The sequence below is a fragment of the Danio rerio genome, chromosome 23 (assembly GCF_049306965.1).
Source record: "Danio rerio strain Tuebingen ecotype United States chromosome 23, GRCz12tu, whole genome shotgun sequence".
NCBI lineage: Eukaryota > Metazoa > Chordata > Actinopteri > Cypriniformes > Danionidae > Danio > Danio rerio.
In genome coordinates this window covers 21,897,973-21,919,388 of record NC_133198.1, presented here as the reverse complement: position 1 = coordinate 21,919,388, position 21,416 = coordinate 21,897,973, and the positions used below count along the sequence as shown (strand labels likewise).

Sequence of the window (21,416 nt, the reverse complement as noted above, 5' to 3'; positions counted from 1 at the left end):
AATTTCATTGACTGAACAAAAAAGAACTGGAACCCTTGCGACAAACTAGACGGTTATTATTGTGGAGCACTTTCCTTCTTACCAAAAAAAATAAATAAATAACGTAGAGTATGCGTCCACGCTTTTGTACTTCTTCTTTTCTGTCCTTGGCCAATCACATGCTCTCACATTAGTAGTGCGGTGTAAGTATTATCTACATGAAATTTTACGTAGATATGAGTATAAATTGGGCGTTGCGGTGGCCTAGTGGGTAGCACATTCACCTCACAGCAAGAAGGTTGCTGGTTTGAGCCTCAGCTTGGGTCAGTTGGAATTTCGTTGTGGAGTTTGCTGGTTCTCCCCCTGTAAAACATATGCTGGATAAGTTGGCGGTTCATTCCGCTGTGGTGACCCCGGATTAATAAAGGGACTAAGCCCAAAAGAAATGAATGAATGAATATAAATTGAAACTAAATAGATTGCTGCATGTTTTACGATATGCTGTAATAAATTTCAACATGTATTGTATTTTCCCACGCAAATGTAGACAATAACATTAGGTCATGAAAATTTACTTGAAAGTCTTGGAAAAGTCATGCAATCTTAGTAGTAAAAATGTGTACGTACGAACCTTGTAGTATGCTTCCAAACACTAGAGTGCTGTATTTACTATTAAATCATGTAACAGAATTATACAGTATGGACCGCATTGATGACAGGCAAGTATATTTTAGTTCAGTGAAAAACTTGGCTCTCTTCATGATATAAGGATCATGACCATCATATGTGGTTATTTTCTATTTATATCTCCTTTGAAATATAGTATACACTTTTTAGTTTTAAGCTTATGTTTTAATATCCTTTATAGATTATTGTAGTTTATATATTTATATAGAAACATAATGTATGTGTGCATATTTTTGTGTAAATGTTTAAGACAATTATATATTTATAATTGTGTTAAACATGTAATAAATGTGTAAGAGTCCCATTTTGTTGTTCGCAACACATTAAATTGTAAAACTTTGTTATACACACACAAAGCAATTTAAATGCAAGTAATGTCTGCTTTAATGTTTCCAATAACTTTCATGATGAACAAATGTTAGAATGTGTTAAATAATGTTTAGTTGTGATTTAGTGTAACAGATAAATTCATGTTAATACAAAACAACAATTATTATTTTGACCTGTACTTATTAAAATAATGATTTAAGTAATCATATTAAAATTGATAGAATTTAAAAAATTGTAAATTAGATCATGCTTTGATGTATCAATCTTGATATACATTTACAGGTCAGAGTTCACCAGACCTGCATTTTGCAACACATACAGTTGAAGTCAAAACTATTAGCCCGTCTGTGAAGTTTCTTATCAAATATTTCCCAAATTATGTAAAAAAAAAAAAGGGATTTATCAAAGTATTTCCAATAATTCTTCTGTTGAAAGTCTTTGTTTTATTTCAGCTAGAATAGAAGCAGATTTTAATGTTTTAAAACCAATTTTAAGTCAATATTATTAGCCCCCTTTAGCAATAGTTTTTGGATTGTCTACAGCAGCGGTACCCAAACTCTTCAGCCTGCGAACCCTAAAAATAACTAAGCCAGTGATTCACAACTCCCTTAAATTTTTCAGAGGTGGTTATAAATATGCAAACGTTGCACACACAACAATAGACCTAAATAAACTAAGCATTGACAACACAAAAAAGTGCAACAGTTTAACAACCATATCAATTTTATAGTCATTTATTTATTTAATTCAATATTAACCTTGTCTAAAGAGACTGGTGGACACAATTTCTTTAGCACAAGTCTATTCTTGATTTAATTTTGGAGACCGCCACTCAGAGATCATTACTCTATGTTCAGTTGTGGCCTGTATTTATTTTTACTGTATTTGATTACCTTAAAGGTTTCAGAAAGTTTAACCTGGTGCTATAAAATCAATCTGCTGCAGCTGATGCTTTTTCTATGTAGTTTATCTAACGTAAAAACACCAATTCTATGAAAAAATTATTTAAAGACTAATGACTATTAAATAAATAAATCAAGTTTACTGAAGATGGTTCGCAGTTTCATCAGCAGAAGCCAGCTTCAACACTCGCAATGAGTTCCTAGGCTGCTCTGACTTGCAGTACAACAATGCAGCAATTACACTCTTTACACAAGTCTAGAAAAGGTGGTATCCAGTTAAACAGTTCTCATTGAATACAGCAAAAATAGACAATTCTAAATGCGTGTGTCAATGAAGTATTGTATCTAGCTCCAGTCCAGATATGGATGGCCTAAATGTGTGTTAGATTGACCCTAAGTTGTTAAGAGCTGATCTCCGACCTGTGAAAAGCTAAACCAGGGACACAATAGACGCAAGAGACAATCTGTGGTGGAAACTCAAAGATGTTTCTTGTACGTTCAGCTGTTTTATCAAACTGGTTCAGGACAATATCCTCACTTCACAGTGTCTATCAACTTACAAAGGGAATTACTTTAATAAGATTTACAATCAAAACAGATCAATTGAACAGCTAAATTACTGTAGACAATATCAGGACAACTAGAACAGGTGTTTTTCTTCTCCTCTGCATCAGTAGTGCCGTTCAGAAGGACAGAGGGAGAAAGAGAGAGATCTCCATGGCCTATGACCTGGTTTTTGTGTGTCTCCTGAAAACAAAGTTAGACAGGCAAAGAGAGGAGCAAGGAGACTGAACATTCTTGCATTAAGCAGTGTTAACTTATTCATTAATTAAAATCAATTCACAGTTAAATACTCATTCAAATTATCAAATAATTATATTTAATAAAAAAATTATCAGAAACAGAATGATGAAAAGCATAAACATTGGTCCATGATGAGATGCATTGGAAAGCAGAAATTCGAATCCTTCACCTGATTACCCTAACTTGCCTAATTAACCTAGTTAAGCCTTTAAATGTCACTTTAAGCTTAAAACTGCTATCTTGAAAAATATCTAGTAAAATTTACTGTCATCCTGGGAAAGATAAAAAAAATCAGTAATTAGAAATAAGTTATCAAAACTATTATGTTAAGAAATGTATTAAGTCTTAAATCTTTTTAGATGAGTCCAGGGAAAAAATATAAAATAATTAATTTAACAGGGGGGCTAATAATTCTGACCTCAACTATATAATATACACATAATTAGAAGTAGACTTAACCAAACTTGTATTTGCTTCCAATAATCTCCACTGGCAGCCACTGACCAGTGTTCTTCTCCAGCACATCTGAAGCAGCACTCATCTACCTGCTCTTCTTTGCTCTGTGTAGATTCTACGGTGTATCAGTCAGCTGGAGCTGGCTCAGTTGATTGGCACAGGGGTGAAGATGCGTATCTCCGGTGTGGTCCGGGACCAGGGAGGCGGCATAAAGGGCTTCCCATCAGGCGGAGAGGAATTCATGCCCCTCGGCTTAGGTCAGCCATTGTTCGACTGCAGTAAATAGGTCGCGGCTGGAGCCCAGGTGCTCAGTCTGTTTAATGTTTTAAGTGTTCTTCATGGCACAAAACTATATTATTGCTGTCCTGCAGGTACTCTGGTTGGAGGTCCAGACAAGCGTCAGATGGCTCATATCCAGGAGTCAGTAGGGGAGACCAGCTCTCAGAGTGTTGTGGTGGCTGTGGACAGGTGCATTGAAAACACCGGACAATAAACACACTGCGTACACTCTCCTGTCTGACCTTCTGTCTCTGTTTTTTTGTTCCAGAATCTTCACTGGATCCACCAGGCTTGACGGAAATGCAATCGGTAAGGGTTTTAGTTTTGCTTATTTTTAATTTAAGATTATAATGTATTTTAAAAACTTGGAACTTTTATATGATTGAGAACTTTGACATTTTATTTGATCAAAAGTGCTGTGAATCACTGATGTTGTGAATAGAACTGTCCAGTTAAAAAACAACAAGTTAAAATTTTAAACGCAATTAAAAGGATAGTTTACACAAAACTGAAAAACATTTACACATTTGTTTTTATAAGTTTTAAATTTTTCAATAATTACCAAGAAACACAACAACAATAAAAAATAAGCATCATAATACAAACAAAACAATGGTACAAAGACCCGGAAGGGACATGATGGTGGGGAAAAAATGGGTGGGAGAAAAAACCCCCAGAGTGATAGGAAAATTAATATTTTTAAAGCTTTTGCGTTATCGTGCAAACAGAGTTAAGTGTAACGCGTTCCACAGTAACTTGTTACTATAATCTAATTACATTTTTGAGGAACGCAGTAATGTAACAAATGACATTTTACATGTGTGTAATTTGATTACAGTTACTAAAGTCAATATAATTGCATAACTTGCATTACAAATATAATATTTAGGAGAAACAAATGCTTTTTTCACGTTTTTGCTGCCTCGTCTGCTAATAATCATGCGCTTTTAAATTGCTGGAGAACGCCAGCTGAAATAGCTGCTGTCGAGATCAGTGGCTTCTTCAAGTGGAAATACAGATGATTAAGGTCATAATCAAAATAAACAGAAATTAAATTAAGACATATGGAATATGCCGATATGGAGTATGCTGACATTATTGTAGTGTAGTAAAGACATGTAAATGCCACAATTAATCTATTTCCGTCATGTACGATTTTCGCTGCATTTTGAGACAGGATAGTCTATATACACACAGTTGTCTGACACTATTCTCTGCACCTACCGAGTTAGTGAAGGACCACAGACTCCAGCAGTTCGTACTCGCATGCAATATCTTGTTTGTCACAAGTGGCATAAATGAAATGTTCCTGAATGAAAGTGAAAGTGCCAAACTGCAGTTAAAGTCAACAAATTAAAAATGAAATGGCTAAAATTACATGAATCGGTGGAAAATGTGGATAGCACAGTGACGCAATGATCATTCATTCATTCATTTTCTTGTCGGCTTAGTCCCTTTATTAATCCAGGGTCGCCACAGCGGAATGAACCGCCAACTTATCCAGCAAGTTTTTACGCAGAGGATGCCCTTCAAGCCGCAACCTATCCCTGGGAAATGACAAAATAATGTTCATCAAAATATGTGCTATAACATGTAAACCAGGATTATGAAAGAAACATTTAAAAAGCAACTTATGTAAACACTTTAATCATATTATTGTCTTATTCAGATTAAGGCAAATAATTCGATTACTAATGTTCATGTAAAATCTAATAAATAAATAAAAAACACAAAGAGGACTTTATTGTTCACCAGTGCTGCAGAGGAGAGAGTAAATGCTTGCGGTTTGATTTATAGCTCAGTTCAATTTATTGCAGTCAAACTTGGAAAATTATCAGGTCAGCTTTCTTAAGAATTCGTAAACAGTTTTTAGAGAGGCAATTTAGAAAATTTTATGTGCGCAAACATCTGGAGTAACCTTGTTTGTTTTGAAAACAACAGAGCTACTGTCACTCAGAGGAGTTTAGCTCTGTTATTAATGTTACTTGTCAATTCACATGAAATCATATATGTGTAGGCTGATTATGTGGAAGCTAAAACTTTTTACTTCTGCTTATTTTGAAATGAGTAAGTAGGTTCTTGGTTTTTGTGGTATTTACTGAGAAACGAACAAGATCAACTGCATTCCTAACGTATATTTAACACCATGAGTAATGGAAAATGCAGTCAAGTTGTATGCTTTTAGTCACCATGTGATCCTCTTTACTATAGAGGTTGAGGTTAGCTTTCATTCATTCTGTCCATTTGATTAAAAGTACAAGACTTATTATAGTTGCTGTTCTGGCTGATTTGTTTTAAAAGCTCTAGTATGTTTTCCGAAAGATTAAAGTCATCATGAAATGTAAAATTTGTGTCTCCTATTTCTCTGTATCTGAGGAAAATGTGTGTATAAAGGAGACACAAATACAACATTTTTAATACTACACTGGAAAACCCAACAGTCAACTTTATCAAATTAAATGAGTGTAGTTAATCAAAATTGACGGAAAATTAATTTTACTAATTTGAAAAGAGTTTTGAACTCAGTGTTAAAGGTAATGAGTTAATTAAATACCTCATTGCTTAAACTGAAATGGAGTAAGTTCAGAGTACTCACAATACTCAAAAACTCAAATGGTTTGTTGCAATTGTTTTCCTCAAACAGTTTGATTTGCCTTATCTTATTGGGTTTTACAGTACTCAGTTGGTTTGAGTTCTCTTCATTTATTGGGTTTTACGCCGCTCTAATTGCTTCGTTTACTCAAATGGATTAAGTTCACAGTACTCATTAGGATTCGTTTTTAAACTTAAATGGCTTGTTGCAATCAGTTTCCTCATGGTTTGAGTTACCTTAACTTTTTGGGTTTTACAGTGTAGACTTTTACAGCATACATACAGAATATTAACTGTAGGCAGTTTTAGCATTAAGTAGATTTTAACTTTAACATGCTATTTCTATTTAATTTGTCCTTTTGACTGAGATGATAATAATAATAAATCATTGTTTATCATTTTTTAATTATTTGTATTATTTTTAGGGGGTTTTACCTTTATTGTTGGGACAGTGGAGATTTACAGACAGGAAAGTATGGGGATGGGGAGCAGAGATATGGGGCAGGATCGTCAAAGGACCTTGAGCTGGGAATCAAACTCAGGTCGCCGCGAGCCCCTGAATGCTGTGTGTCGACTCACTAGCCATTAGGCTATTGGCCCCACTAATACATACTTTTGAAAACAAGCAGTTATATCAGAAAACCGCAAATAAATCTACCAGTCTTTACCTAGAAATTCCGTAATAAAATAAATAGAAATAAAAAATGTTTAAAACAAATATCAGGACCCAAAGCACACCGCCAAAACATCAATAAAGTGGCTTCACAACAACTCTGTGAATGTCCGTGAGTGGCCCAGTCAGAGCCCAGAACTAAATCCTATTGATCATCTCTGGGCAGAAATTCCGTACAAAAAATATTTAAAACCAATATCATGCAGGACAGTTCGATTCCTCATGTTATTATATTACACAAATATGAATCAGTGGCACTAAGGGAATTTGGGGGAACCATCATGTGTTTTTCAAAGGTCAAGAATTGACTACAGACAGCAGTGCACCATTCCAATTAAATGCTTTCTCCGATTATCTACAAACGCTGTAATGTACTTCACATGTTCTGTTTCTATATTCCAAATGCATTAGTGCTCATGTTTCCTCTTGTATTGAGTCTGCAGCCTAAAAGCCATTGTTATAGCCAATGATTAAATAAAAGCCACATTTAAAGGGGTATTCCACCCAAAATTTACATTTTGCCATGATTTACTCAACTTCCACTTGTTCCAAACCTGTTTGCATTTCCATCGAACATGAAAGAATATTTCCTAAAGAGGGTTGGGGGTGTAAAACAGCAAGTGACTTTCATAGTATGTTTTTGTTTCTACTATGGATGAGTGGCTGTTTTTTTTTTTCGTAACATTCTTCAGAATATGTTTTTTTTTTGTTCAACAGAAGAAAGTTTACAACCACTTGAGCATAAATACATGATGAACAAACGTCTTTTTTGGGTGAACTCACCCTTTGAAATGTTTTTACTTCCTTCATCCGTGTAATATGTACACACTCGGTTCAATGACGGAGCTTCTCTTTCAGAAAACACAATGGGCCTATTTGGTTAAGAAATCATGTAAGATATCTCGGCTCAAACCATGTTAACAACATCATGAACTATTTTTAAGAGAGTAGTTGCAGTAATTACAACATGTCTCGCTTGTAGGTGTATGACTGTATGAAAATGATCTGTTTGGGTGGATGTTGTTTATGCAGTCAGTTTATTATGCTGTCTGACAATCAGGAGACTGCCACACAAAATGTCCCTCAGGACTGACTCACTCACACACACTTGGATTTACTTTCAAACTTCCTGCAAACAGATACTCTGGTAAACCCAATGTGCTCTGCCACTAGACGGTGAGCTTGTAAGTAATGTGTTTGATGGTCAAATATGAGAGGTTTGTGTTAACTGTGACCGCTGCTTTGGTTTGCAGTGGACTTTGTGCGATGGCTGTGTGCCGTCTCAATGGACGAACTGGCCTCTGCTCACCAGCCCCGCATGTTCAGTCTGCAGAAGATCGTGGAGATCTCGTACTACAACATGAACCGCATCCGCCTGCAGTGGTCACGCATTTGGCAGGTCATCGGAGATCATTTCAACAAGGTCTGTGACCTAAAGCTTTTTGCAATTGAATAAAGTCACACAATCCGGAAATTCCACATAAAGATTTCAAAATGTTGATTTCACAATAATTGTGCGATTGCTACACTCTTGACAACTGACTGACAATTGGCTGACTTTTACCTGTGAATTTCACATGAAAATGACTGCACCTTAACCCTTGTTGCATTCTCATGGCCGTTTTAGCCGTTTTCATTGGAATTTTTGTGCTCATTTTGTCTGTTTATGTAAACAGCACACATTTAGCTTAATGTGACCTCAGGAGCTGAGTCAGTTGGCATTTCTGTGTGGAGTTTGCGTGTTTTCCCTGTGTTCGCGTGTGTTTTCTCCGGGTGCTCTGTTAAGAAGGGCATATCTTGGATTTATTATATATTTATATGTTGGATATATATATATATATATATATATATATATATATATATATATATATATATATATATATATATATATATATATATTAATTTTTATTTTTTTGATACAGATGTTTTTGTCATGAACCATGGTTTTGATACAATTTAGATTTGATTAATCAGTCCAACCCGCTGATTGTGTTTTATTTCTGTTTCGGCAGGTTGGTTGTAACCCGAATGAAGATGTGGCCATCTTTGCTGTGGACTCCCTGCGACAACTTTCTATGAAGTTTTTAGAGAAAGGAGAACTGGCCAATTTCCGCTTCCAAAAGGACTTTTTAAGGCCATTCGAGCACATCGTGAAGAAGAACAGGTGAGGAGAGGGGAATTAGAAATGGGATTGATTGAAGTGAAAAGAAAATGATGCAATCTGATGCAGCCTACAGGAAACAAGCTCAATTTCAATACTTAGATACTTAGAGTGAAGCATATAAAATACTTTCTGCCATCGCAGGTTATTATGCGGAGGGAATTATAAGTAGGGCATTTGTTGGTTGTTTACCCCAAAATGTGTCAAAATGGAATAGGGCTGCACTGTTGTTATTTTTTTGCCCCACATGCTTTGCTGTATTGTGTTTCTGTACAATTTAGCCTAGATTTGGTTCTAAATATCAGTATGGTTGTAAAATAATAATAATAATAATAGCAATTTCTACTCGTTAACAAAATTAACACACAACTAAAATGACTGTGGGGAGAAATCAGCATTTAAGAAAGCTCTGATGGAGGTGTGGATGTTTAAACAAGAAATTGTGCAATACACATTATGCTATAGATGGCTTTAAGAGGATGTTAGCGGGGTCTAAAAAGTATTTTAGAGTTGATAAGTCAATTTATAAAAAATTTATTAAAAAGATTTAAAATGCAAATTTACAATGTATTAAATTATTTAATTCATTTATTATTAAATTGCTAAAGTTGCTAAATCTGCAAATATTATATAAATCTGCTGGATATTATTGGACATTTGACATTATGCTGCTTTGTTTACTGCGCTTACCAAGGAAACGCTGTTATTCCTGCTGTTGCAGGTGCCCCCTGCTGGATCAGAGTGTTTATTCAGTATATGAATAGTGTTTAGTTTAGGATAAGTTTCTTACAATTAGTATTTAGTAAATCTACTGTACCGGTTGAAACATAAAGTTGCAATTAGGTCTTAAAAGATATGGAAAGAGTCTTAAAAATAGTCTTAAAAGGTATTGAATGTCACTCTGATTTCTGTAAAGGTAAGCAGCTCCAAAGTATTATTTTGCAAAACCTCTGTTTGACATACTGTGTGGAAAGATGGGTGTGAAAGAATAAAGAAGTGTGTTTTTCTAGAATGTTTTTGCATTTACATTAAACTCCTCATGTGTTATCAGGTCGCCCACTATCCGGGACATGGTGATACGTTGTGTGGCCCAGATGGTCAACTCTCAGGCTGCTAATATTCGCTCTGGCTGGAAAAACATCTTCTCTGTGTTTCATCAAGCAGCGTCAGATCATGATGAGAACATTGTGGATCTTGCATTTCAGACCACAGGGCACATTGTTAGTAAGTACCCACAATTCCACTTCTCTCTCTTTTTTTTTCTTAACTACTATCTGATCCATCATTCAAAAAAAGCAACATCCTAATATCTATTCTTTGTTTCTTCATAGTGAACACATTTCAGCAGCATTTTGCAGCTGCCATTGACTCCTTCCAGGATGCAGTGAAGTGTTTGTCGGAGTTTGTTTGTAACGCTGCGTTTCCTGACACCAGTATGGAAGCCATTCGGCTAATTCGCCACTGTGCTAAATATGTGTCTGAAAGGCCGCAGGTGAGTGTCAGTCTTAGATGCTCATAATGATTAGGCTTTAAATGCTATATTTAAATTACTCTTTTGCTTTTCAGGCCCTGAGGGAGTACACTAGTGATGACATGAACGTGGCCCCTGGTGACCGGGTTTGGGTGCGAGGCTGGTTCCCCATCCTGTTTGAGCTTTCCTGCATCATCAATCGCTGCAAACTTGATGTCAGGACCAGGTGAATCTCCGTCATCAGTCATGCTGCTGATGTCACTTCTGTACAAAGGTTTAATGAATTGGCTGTTTGGAGCTGGAATGTTTGTTCGTGTGTTTCAGGGGTCTGACCGTCATGTTTGAGATCATGAAGAGTTACGGACACACCTTTGAAAAGCACTGGTGGCATGATCTCTTTCGGATCATCTTCAGAATATTCGACAACATGAAGCTCCCTGAGCAGCAGACTGAAGTGAGTGGTTATTACAACATTGACATGATTGACATTATCAGTTTCCGAGGGATTATATTGGTTTATTCTAAATGCTTGTGCTTTTTTAACAAGAAGTAGTTATATAAACTCAGAATTGATAAGCAGGCAGATGTGAGTTCGTACCTAACAATTCAGAAGTGTGATATATGAATTAAAAATTGAGAAAATAAGATCAAAATTATACATTTTTTGCTTTTGGTGGAAAAATGCTTTTAATACATTTCTACAAGGGTGTTAGTAGTGATAAGTAATGCCTAAATCAATTAAAGCAGTGTTTTTCAACCATGCTCCTGAAGGACCACCAACACTGCATGTTTTGGATGTCATCTTTGTCTGTCACTCCCATTATAGGTCTTTCAGTCTCTGCTAATAATCTGGTGATCTGAATCAGGTGTGCTTGTTTAAGGAGACATGGGCTGTGTCCAAAATCGCACTCTTCCACGCTATATAGTACGCTAAAAAAAAAGAACGCGAACAGAGTATTATGTCTGAATTCATAAATTTTGAAAATCAGTATGCGAGAAGTGCCCGCATGACCTACTAGTTCCGGCGAGATTCTGTAGTGTGCATCCAATGCATGCTGCACTATCCCATGATGCCCTCCCGCAGGTAGGTCACGTGATCGTGACAAAATGGTGGATGTAGTACGTTCGAGTTCCATTCACACTGCGCACATTCATACTGTATAAAACGTACCTTTTCTAATGGCCAAGTAGTACATTTAAATTTAAATGCAGTACCTACTGAGTATTAGGCGCTTTTGGACACAGCCATGGAAAATGTGCAGAGTTGGTGGTCCTCCAAGAATGTGGTTGAGAAACACTGAAATAAAGGCAAATCTCCTATGTCAGCATAAAAAAAAAGTATAGTATTGTGTACTTAAAGTCACTTAAATCAACAGTTTATTGGTTAATCGCAATCATATTTGCCATTTAAACTGCAATTTTAGATCGATCTATTCTTAGTTTACATTAAATGCTGTTTTACAAGAGTTCCAGACAATTTTGCAGTGGATTGGATATAATTCTCTTAGTTATAGTGCTGTTATTAGGTTAAACATGACTAATACGAAGTAAAAACGTGCGTTAACAATTTTGTGTGTACTCTTTATGTTTAATTATAACGTCCCTGTATATATATATGTGTGTATAAAATGCTTAATATATGGAACAAAATATTATTATATCTGTTAATATTTAAGTATATACATGTCTATGTGTGCAGATCTCCTGAATTATTAGCCCCCCTTTACATGCTTTTCTCCAATTTGGTAAACGAAAAGATTATTATCAACACATTTCTAATTTTAATAATTAATTTCTAATAACTAATTTCTTTTCTTTGCTATGATGACAGTGCATAATATTTTACTAGATATTTTTCAAAATACTAGTATTCAGCCGTGGTCACACTGGACTTTTTGCCCCATAGACTTCTATTCATACGCACGTGAATGCATCAGACTGGAAATGCAACAAGTTTTGCTGCATTGTGAAATTTACACTTGGTGAACTCTGGCCTGTGAAATTGCATTATGTGAGTGCGTGAGACCAATTGAAAATCAAGACATGATCTCTCTGGACAGAAATTTAAAACATGGAGCCATCGCTAGGTTTTTTTTTTCTTTTTTAATGTCTGATCATCTTATGTAGGCTCCTTTTCACAGTGCCATACAACAGAATTTTGCACACACAAACTCTAGTGTGACCGCAGCATAACAGTGGTTACAATCGAAAAACAATATTGCTTAAAGGGGCTAATAATATTGACCTTAAAATGGTTGAAAAAAATGTAAAACTGCTTTTTTTCTTGACAAAATAAAACAAATAGGACTTTCTGCTGAAGAGAAAATATAGGAAATACTGTGAAAATTTTCTTTCTCTATTAAAACAGAATTTGGGAAATATATGAAAAAATAAATAAATTCACAGGAAAGCTAATATATTTGACTTCAACTGTATATTATAGAAATACAAATGTCTTATTTTTTATGCGATTTGTCACAAACAATCATTAATTTGCTCAAGAGTTGCAAATGACATATTTACAAAATGTGCGTGTTTAAAAGTTATTAAAAGATATTTTGTTCTTGGATAGAAAACAGAGTGGATGACGACGACATGTAACCACGCTCTCTACGCCATCTGCGATGTGTTCACGCAGTTCTACGAGCCTCTCAGTGAAGTGCTACTGGCGGACATTTTTGCGCAGCTGCAGTGGTGCGTCAAACAAGGTGGGAATCTTGCTGTTGCTCTAATCACAAGGGAGAGTTTAGGCATTTTTAAGATCTCCTCTGCTACTCACTTCATTCCAGATGGACGTTTCGAACTCGACGCCTACACGTGTCACATTTGTGGAAACATATTGGCCCAGTGGGTGGCAGTGTTTTAAATCAGCAGGGTGTGGTAATACAGAGAAAGTGTTATTGAGAGCTCCTCTTCTGTCCTCAGATAATGAGCAGCTGGCACGCTCGGGCACGAACTGTCTGGAGAACCTGGTGATCCTGAACGGGGAGAAGTTCAGTCCGGAGGTGTGGGACGTCACCTGCTCCTGCATGCTGGACATCTTCCAGACCACCAGCCCTCATGCGTATGACCACCATCTGCTTCAATGACACTTAAACACCTTCTGTCTGGATCATGTGTTTTGATGAGATGTCAATCTGTTTAAATAGAATAATAATTATATAGCACAAAATATTATCTACCGTACTTTATGGACAGTGAAGCACACCTGGTTGCAATTTGCACTGGGTCAAAACTACACTATTGAAAGGGAGCGAAAAACAAAACAGTGTAGCCTGTGTTTAGAATTAATTACAAGGGCTATTCTTAATCTATGCATAAAGCCTTATAAACAAGATTAAACAGGGCCTCATGAACAATCATAACAATAGTAATTATATTAAACATCATTTTATCTACAGTATGTAAAGGAATGGTTCCCTCAAGCCATCCTACATGTGTTTGACTTGTCAGACAAACACAGTCAAAGTAGTAAAAAAAAAAAAAAAAATATATATATATATATATATATATATATATTTATTTATTTATTTATTTATTTATTTTTTTTTTTTTTTAAGGGTTTTTAATCTTTATTTTATAGAACAGTATAGTGGAGACAGGAAAGTGTGGGGATCAAAGAGGGAGGGAAAGGATCGGCTAAGTACCTCCAGCCGGGAATCAAACTTGGGTCACTGTGAGCACCTTGGTGATATGTCTATGTACTAACCACTAGGCTATAGGGTATATGCAGAATAATGTGAAAGGACTTTTCATTTTGCAGTAACGTGGGTCAAGCGCTTCTGTTGAACTATATGCAGTTACAAAATTGGCATATTTAAGATTTGTTTTCTCTAAAAATTCAACGGTCTTCACTACATGATTGATATACGATATAAAGTGGGTGTCAGAATGTACAAGAACCACTGCATTAAATAAAAATTTTATGTCATTAAAATGTCTTTAAAATATGAACTTTTATTTTACCCCAGTATATTCAATGAAGTTTCTGTGCTAGCCTGCTAATCCCAACGGGTAGTTTTACGCTTGAACAACTAAATGAACACTAAAGTTTATTTAGCTGATTGTATTTTAATTATATTACAACATCGATGCTGTAAAATGAACCGTATGAAATTGAAAAAGTCACATTAACTGTTCAGCGGATGTTTATCAGTATGGGAAGAAACACTCGCTGTGCATATACCCAATTGGTGCAAACATAGTTTTAAATTTTATCCAGGCTATTCTATGCTGTATAATGGTGGTGGATAGTTTTGTTTTATTAAAGCTACTGAAATTGAATGAAAAGTTGATAATTTAAAAATCTAAAATATTTTTGGTACAAAAACACATTGATCATCTTCATAAGACACAATAACCGCATGGTGGTATATTGGTTAGGTTTACGAACAATTTACGCACTTTATTAAGCTTAAAAGCCAACACCATTATAGCACATGGAAGAGCTAGGATGAAAATAAAAACCACTCCAACTGTGTTCATCTAAAAATTTGTCTTGGTAATTTTTTGGGTGAACTATTCATTTAAGATATGGTTGGTATTGTGCTGCATCTTGTGCTCTTTTCACTGTTTAAAGTGACAGAGTTGCTATTTAAACATAAAAAGCTTTATAAAAAGTTCACAGTAACAACTTGGTTGTGTATATGTACTAATGCTTTATCCTCCATGACCATATTCTGCACCTTTTATTTATTTATTTCATATCTGCTATAGCATGTATAGTTAGTATATATAGTTTATTTAGCCAAATATTCTAGTTAATAGTGAATATGTGTTCCCCACGATTACACATAATAAATAATATATGTAAAGCACAATCTGTTTAAAATGCAAATCATTTTTTACCTCTAGAAAAGGTCAAATTACAAGGATTTAACAAATGTAATACTTATATAGGGAAAGCATGTAGAGTAGTGTAATATTTGTATATACAAACATTCCCTAGAAATGAGGTCAATCCCATTTTAACAAACACCATCTGTTTAATTTACATTTGTTTTAGCAACTGTATGTGCATCTAATTGTTATATTTAATGTGTGTGTGTAACTTATTTTTGTTCATATCCAGAAAATAAGCAAGCATACATTTAAATATACAGTTTTTGCATGTTATGACAATTCAACAAATCAAATGTCATTTACAAAGGATTATGCATGCATTAAAAGTATTAAAGTCCCCTTCATTTAAAATAAAACATCTTTAGATGTTTGTTTCAGTCCAGCTTCAAAGCAGTGACAACATTCGCGTTTAGAAAAAAACTGATATCAACCTTCTAGGCTTGCAGTTTGTCACTTCCGCCTAAATCAGGGGTGTCAAACTCAATTCCTGGAGGGCCGAAGCCCTGCACAGTTTAGTTCCAACCCTGCTCCAACACACTTACCTGTAGGTTTCAAACAAGCCTGAAGGACTCAATTAGTTTGATCAGGTGTGTTTAATTAGGGTTGGAACTAAACTGTGCAGAGCTGCGGCCCTTTTGGAACTGAGTTTGACACCCGTGGCCTAAATGGATCAAAATTTTTATCATGTCTGCCCATACTGCAGTTTCTCTTCAAATCTTGACCAATCAAATGCTCTCTAGTGTCTGACATGTCCCGCCTCCTTTAAGATGCTTTTCATTTGATTTTCAATTGATGCGCTTGAGCTCAGTCACTCTCACTTGCAGAGCTGTGATAAAAACAAAACGTTATTGGCTGTTTTTTAAGGGGAGGAGCTAATCCATGTCCTACCCTCTCGTCATTTTTTTCAGTTGCGATTATATCGAATATTGAATAGAAATGCACATTTAAAAGCAATTTACGGGACCTTTAAATGTATTTTCTTATAAGGCATTATACAGTCAGGCTTCATAGATGTTACCCTGAACATTTATAAATATTCTCAGCATGAATTTAATTCTGCTTGCTAAACAGCAAATCATTCGAATTCAATAGGAAATAAAAACAACAAAAATAAATGTAAATTGCAAGTTGCAAGCTGTTTTGACATATTAGTATTTTTTATTATTTCTAGTTAAATAAAAGATCTCCCTAAATAAGTGTCCCTGTCAGATTTGCCAGTACATATCCAAACTCTGACACATATCCAAAACTGACATTTGTTACCACAACATGACCTACAGATATTGAAACTGGCACATTTGAACAGACTGTTTTTCAAGCTCCTGTAGCTCTGCTTGTGAAATGCTCTCTCAGTTTGTTTCTGTCTGTGCTCTTAACAGCTTGCTGACATGGAGACCAGCTGGACAGGAAGAGGAGGTGGGAGAAGGGAAACACATGGTGAGATTGCAATAACATAAATAAATATAAATATAAAATATAAATAAAATATTGCAAATGCACACACACACACACACAAATAAAAAGCCACCAACATGCAGTTCAAAGTTTTATTCTGTTATATGTTGTTGTTGTTTCTCGCCTTGGCGCGCACACTCACAAACACCAGACTTTGCTTGATATTTATAGTAGGCATTTGCATATCAGGCTCTGATTTTCATATTCATCTGTGTGTCTGTGTGTTGTAGGATGTTGAGGTGGATTCCCAGTCACAGAGCAGCTTTGAGAGAACTCTGTCAGAGAGAGGCCACAGTCAAATGTCCACCGCCAGCGATGAAACATGGAAAGGAAAGTCCCACACCAGTATGTACTGCTTTTATTATGTAAAGCCGTTAAAAAGGGGCTTTTTTTCTCCTTAAAGTGACAGTGACGACAAAAGATGTTACAAAAAATCAAATGATTAGGCTGTACTTTTACATTTGATATATGTAAGAATATTGAAAAAGGTTTTTTGATATTAAGAAATGTTTGAGACACAATTGTATTAGGATGATTTCTGCAGAATGATGTGTTGAAAGTTCGGATTCATAGTGTAAAAGCTTTGATAAAATATTTGTTTTGAATTGTATTATTATTTCACAATATTACTCTAATGTATTTTAATCAAATAAATGTAGCATAAGAGATAAAAAATGTAGTAATATAAAATTTGGTAATGAGAATTTAGATCTATTGCTCAAAGACTATATACTGCTGTCTAACAGGTTTTAATTATTTTAGGCATAGCTGAATAATAAAAATTCAGTTCAGGGAAATAGCATACCGTACGCATCAAAGACCATTGTTTCCTTGTTCTCGTGTAAAGCCCACCAGTGTAAAATCCTGGTGAATAACAGGCCAATATAAACCAAAACCATAATGTGATGTTGCCCATGGGATCATTAATATGCAATCCACAGCTTCCATTCGAGTCTTATTAAGTCAAGTCATTTCATTTGACGGCCATCTTTGAAATTCCTCTCAGGCATTTCGTCTGAATGGGGAAGCATCAAAATTTTCCAAAACCGTTTGCCAAGCTTACAATTACATTACACAATTGGAATCACCAATAAAAATTTAACAACAAACGTCTCATAAGTTTCATTTCTAAATGTCTGAATCAAACAAAATCTGCATGTTTTCAGGTTGTCCAAGCTAATGCGCTTGCGCACTCAAAAGGAACGAGATCACGACACCAACCTCATTTATGGCTGTTTTACACATTATCGTCCTCTGGGTAATGATCGCCTGAAGTAATCCACAACTTAGTCTTGATGGCGAATCTCCTGCAGAAATGATAGCAACTCTTTGTTTACAAGTTTGTGGGTGTTTGAGTAGTTGCTGTTATGTAATGTGCGTTTGACAGGACAGACTGTGTCTTGCGTTCGTTTTATACAGATTACAAGACCAAAAAATGTGTTTTTTTTTTAAGTGCACTTGGTACATTTTAAAGCAGAGATTTCAAGCTTTATTTGGATATATTTCTTATGTCTGTAAAGCCAGTATTCGTTGAGATTCCAGCATGTTTGTTGACCACCAAATTGTCGTTTAAAAAAAAAAAAATTCTGGTCCGAGCTTTCTGTCAGTCTATAGCAATTGATGATGGGCTCTTGTACTAGTAGGCTTCATTCTCCATATTGACGTTACACTTTTCCCCATTCAAAACCAATACGAGTGAAACGTCTTGTATATTTTATAGTCTTAGATTATACTCACTATGTATGTGGGACTCTTATTGTGAAAACGGGACAGTTATGCAGTAATATAGGTAATATTAAACACAGAGATCGTATCACAGCTTGTTCAAAATACTAAATATGCGAAAGAAAGATTATCAATTTATTCAGTGCACTCATTAAGAGTCATAAGACCTGTTTAACTGTTTTGTTATTTAAAGTGTATATTGTGAACATTTCTGTGTTTTAATAAGGCAACAGGTACATTAACACTGACACATTTGACACATCACACTGCCGAATCAGCATTTAATGCAAGTTTATGCATTGTCATTTCTCTCATCTCTTACAAAATACAACTCAAAATACATCTCTGTCAGTGACTTTTGTTGGGTAGAATTTTAATAGAATTATAATTTTTTATCTACAACACAACTCTCTCAAGCTCTTCTCCACTTCACCTGAATATTTTTTCACTACTGAACCCTCATGTAATTCAGAGTATATCACACAGTCTCTCTCTCTCTGTGTGCTTGCAGAACAGGGAGGGAGCACAGACTGGAATCACATGAGCAGTGTTAGAGCAGAGCTCATCAATATTAATGACCCTTCCGAATATGGTCAATAACGAGCTTTTCATTCTAAGGGGAATTTCTGTGGTTATCTCTTGGCTTCTGGATATTTTTTTCCACTTACTTAAGCCATGTGCCTACTGTTTAGAAATCAGAAAACAATTGTTGTGATCACTGATATCACCTGTGTGATAGTGAACATATAATCACCTAACCTCTTTAGGATAAGAAAAATTACATTTAACCTCAACTATATGTAATATTTTGTATGCCTCATTTTGTTTCTCCTAACCCATTACTTGGGGTGTACTTTTTTTTCTCACCATGATCCCAAATTGTTTAGTTAGATTGATTCTAGTTTTCTAGTAAATCAGATTTGCACAAATACCTTATTGTATAGGTAAATATTCATTTTAAAGAGAAATGGATATTTTTTGAGAAATCTGTAAGGGTGTACTTGTTATTATGCCGGACATTGTATATTTTTTCAAGAAAAAGGAGCCTTAATTTCTCCACAACATCATTTCTTTTTTTAAAAGAGTATTTGTTGTACCAATGTAACCGAAAAAAAAAATCCACAGAGAAACACCCTTATGACTTCACTGGTGTCCCAGTTTTCTGCAGAAAACTTCACCACACACCTCGCCTACATGAAGTATAAAGAAGTCTGAAAATCTGCCCGAACCACATAATCTATTAGAGTTTCCACTAACAGCCACATTTGTCTTTGAACTTTGTCATCTTCCTCTTTTTACATCGTCATGAAACTAAAATCACATTTAAATAACAGACATTTGAAACTGCTAATAAAACTTGGAAAAAAAAAAAAAAACATATGTCTGGATTTAGTTTATTAGTAGTTTATTGAAATGTAGAAAGTGGGCATTGTAAACTAAACGAAGATTGGTCAGAATGCAGGTTTGCGGTTAGTTGAGAGGATATTTCATTCCCCTAAACATGATGCTAAAAAACTACAATTGGTCCTTGGCCAATGAAATCAGCAATAGAAGCCAACTTTCTTTATGTTTGGTTATGTGAGAAATTGGTTTACATGTTTGTGTGACCAGAGTTGCTGTTTCTGTTTGAAGTTTTCTTATGCTTTTGTGACTTTTAACAAGTTACTCTCTTAAATGTTCTGATTTAGGGGTTTCGGACCACAGGCTGTTTGCAGGGCTGCTTATAAAGTGTGTCGTACAGCTGGAGTTGATTCAGACAATAGACAACATTGTATTCTACCCTGCTACCAGCAAGAGAGAAGATGCTGAGAACATGGCCGCTGCTCAGGTGAGTTCACTGTAGAAAATAAACTCTATTTTACGCTCTGCTTCATAAGTTACAATTGATAATTGATGTTGATGTTGATGTTGAAAATACAACTAATAAGCAGCACAGACAAAGGGCTCTCATGGTGTTGACAAAATAAAGAGTGGTGCTTAAACCATCACTGTGTTTTGGAGAAAAACGACAAGCAATTGCTTGGTTATGTCCAAAGTATGCTTAGATTTTTAGCGTACACTATAGCTTGTTTTTATTAGTCTTGTGCTAAACATTTTCATAATCTATACATTTAAAAACTAATAATTTTTTGCTTTTGGGGCAAGTTAAACCTTGCCATAATTACTGGATTATATAGCCTAACAGCCTAATATTTAATTAAAGGAAACAAAGGCATAATATCTAAACAGTAATGGCAAGGAAGGCTTTGATCATGTGATCACTGCAATCACCAGATGACCTGTAGATGCAATTTTAAAATATTTTTTTTCCAAATAGCCTAAAGTCCACCTTATGTGAGCGCAAATCCTGTTTAGCAGATAAGATTTAGCGAATTTAAAAGGTAATGGAAACAGCAACTGAAGCACATGACACAAATTTAATCATCAGAACCAGAGGCAGTTCTAGGATTTCATCTTTAGGAGGGATCAGCACTCGCTACTGTTGCTTATAATGCTGAATGTTTACATTTAACATTATAAACATTATATATATATATATATATATATATATATATATATATATATATATATATATATATATATATATATATATATATATATATATATATATATATATATATATATAAATACTGCTGAAGTCAGAATTATAAGCCCCCCCTTTGATATATTTTTTTTCTTTTCAAATATTTTCCAAATAATGTTTAACAGAGCAAGGACATGTTCACAGCATGCCTGATAATATTTTTTGGAGAAAGTCTTATTTGTTTTATTTTAGCTAGAATAAAAGCAGTTTTATTTTTTAAAGCCTTTTTAAGGTCAATATTCTTATAAAATAACTTGCATACTTACCCTATCCTGCCTAGTTAACCTACTTAACCTAAAACTTAAAGCTGAATACTAGTATCTTGAAAAATATCTTGTAAAATATTATGTACTGTAAATCAGTTATTAGAAATGAATTATTAAAACTTATTTTTAGAAATGTGTTGAAAAAAATCTTCTCTCTGTTAAACAGAAATTGGGGGAAAAATAAACAGGGGGGCTAATAATTTTATTTTT

General features: G+C 34.9%; 1 protein-coding gene across 1 annotated transcript in view; it reads left to right on the top strand.

Moving 5' to 3' along the window:
• arfgef2 (ADP-ribosylation factor guanine nucleotide-exchange factor 2 (brefeldin A-inhibited)) overlaps nucleotides 1-21,416 on the top strand; it is a 66,888-nt gene that overhangs the window by 35,743 nt on the left and 9,729 nt on the right. The window contains exons 22-35 of the mRNA XM_002666467.7: nucleotides 3,271-3,415; nucleotides 3,530-3,626; nucleotides 3,706-3,746; nucleotides 7,956-8,125; nucleotides 8,715-8,866; nucleotides 9,915-10,087; nucleotides 10,195-10,355; nucleotides 10,430-10,560; nucleotides 10,659-10,788; nucleotides 12,907-13,042; nucleotides 13,260-13,398; nucleotides 16,556-16,613; nucleotides 16,862-16,976; nucleotides 20,045-20,184. Of these exons, the coding sequence (XP_002666513.2) occupies nucleotides 3,271-3,415; nucleotides 3,530-3,626; nucleotides 3,706-3,746; nucleotides 7,956-8,125; nucleotides 8,715-8,866; nucleotides 9,915-10,087; nucleotides 10,195-10,355; nucleotides 10,430-10,560; nucleotides 10,659-10,788; nucleotides 12,907-13,042; nucleotides 13,260-13,398; nucleotides 16,556-16,613; nucleotides 16,862-16,976; nucleotides 20,045-20,184 (1,788 nt within the window). The remainder of the gene's footprint in view (nucleotides 1-3,270; nucleotides 3,416-3,529; nucleotides 3,627-3,705; nucleotides 3,747-7,955; nucleotides 8,126-8,714; nucleotides 8,867-9,914; nucleotides 10,088-10,194; nucleotides 10,356-10,429; nucleotides 10,561-10,658; nucleotides 10,789-12,906; nucleotides 13,043-13,259; nucleotides 13,399-16,555; nucleotides 16,614-16,861; nucleotides 16,977-20,044; nucleotides 20,185-21,416) is intronic.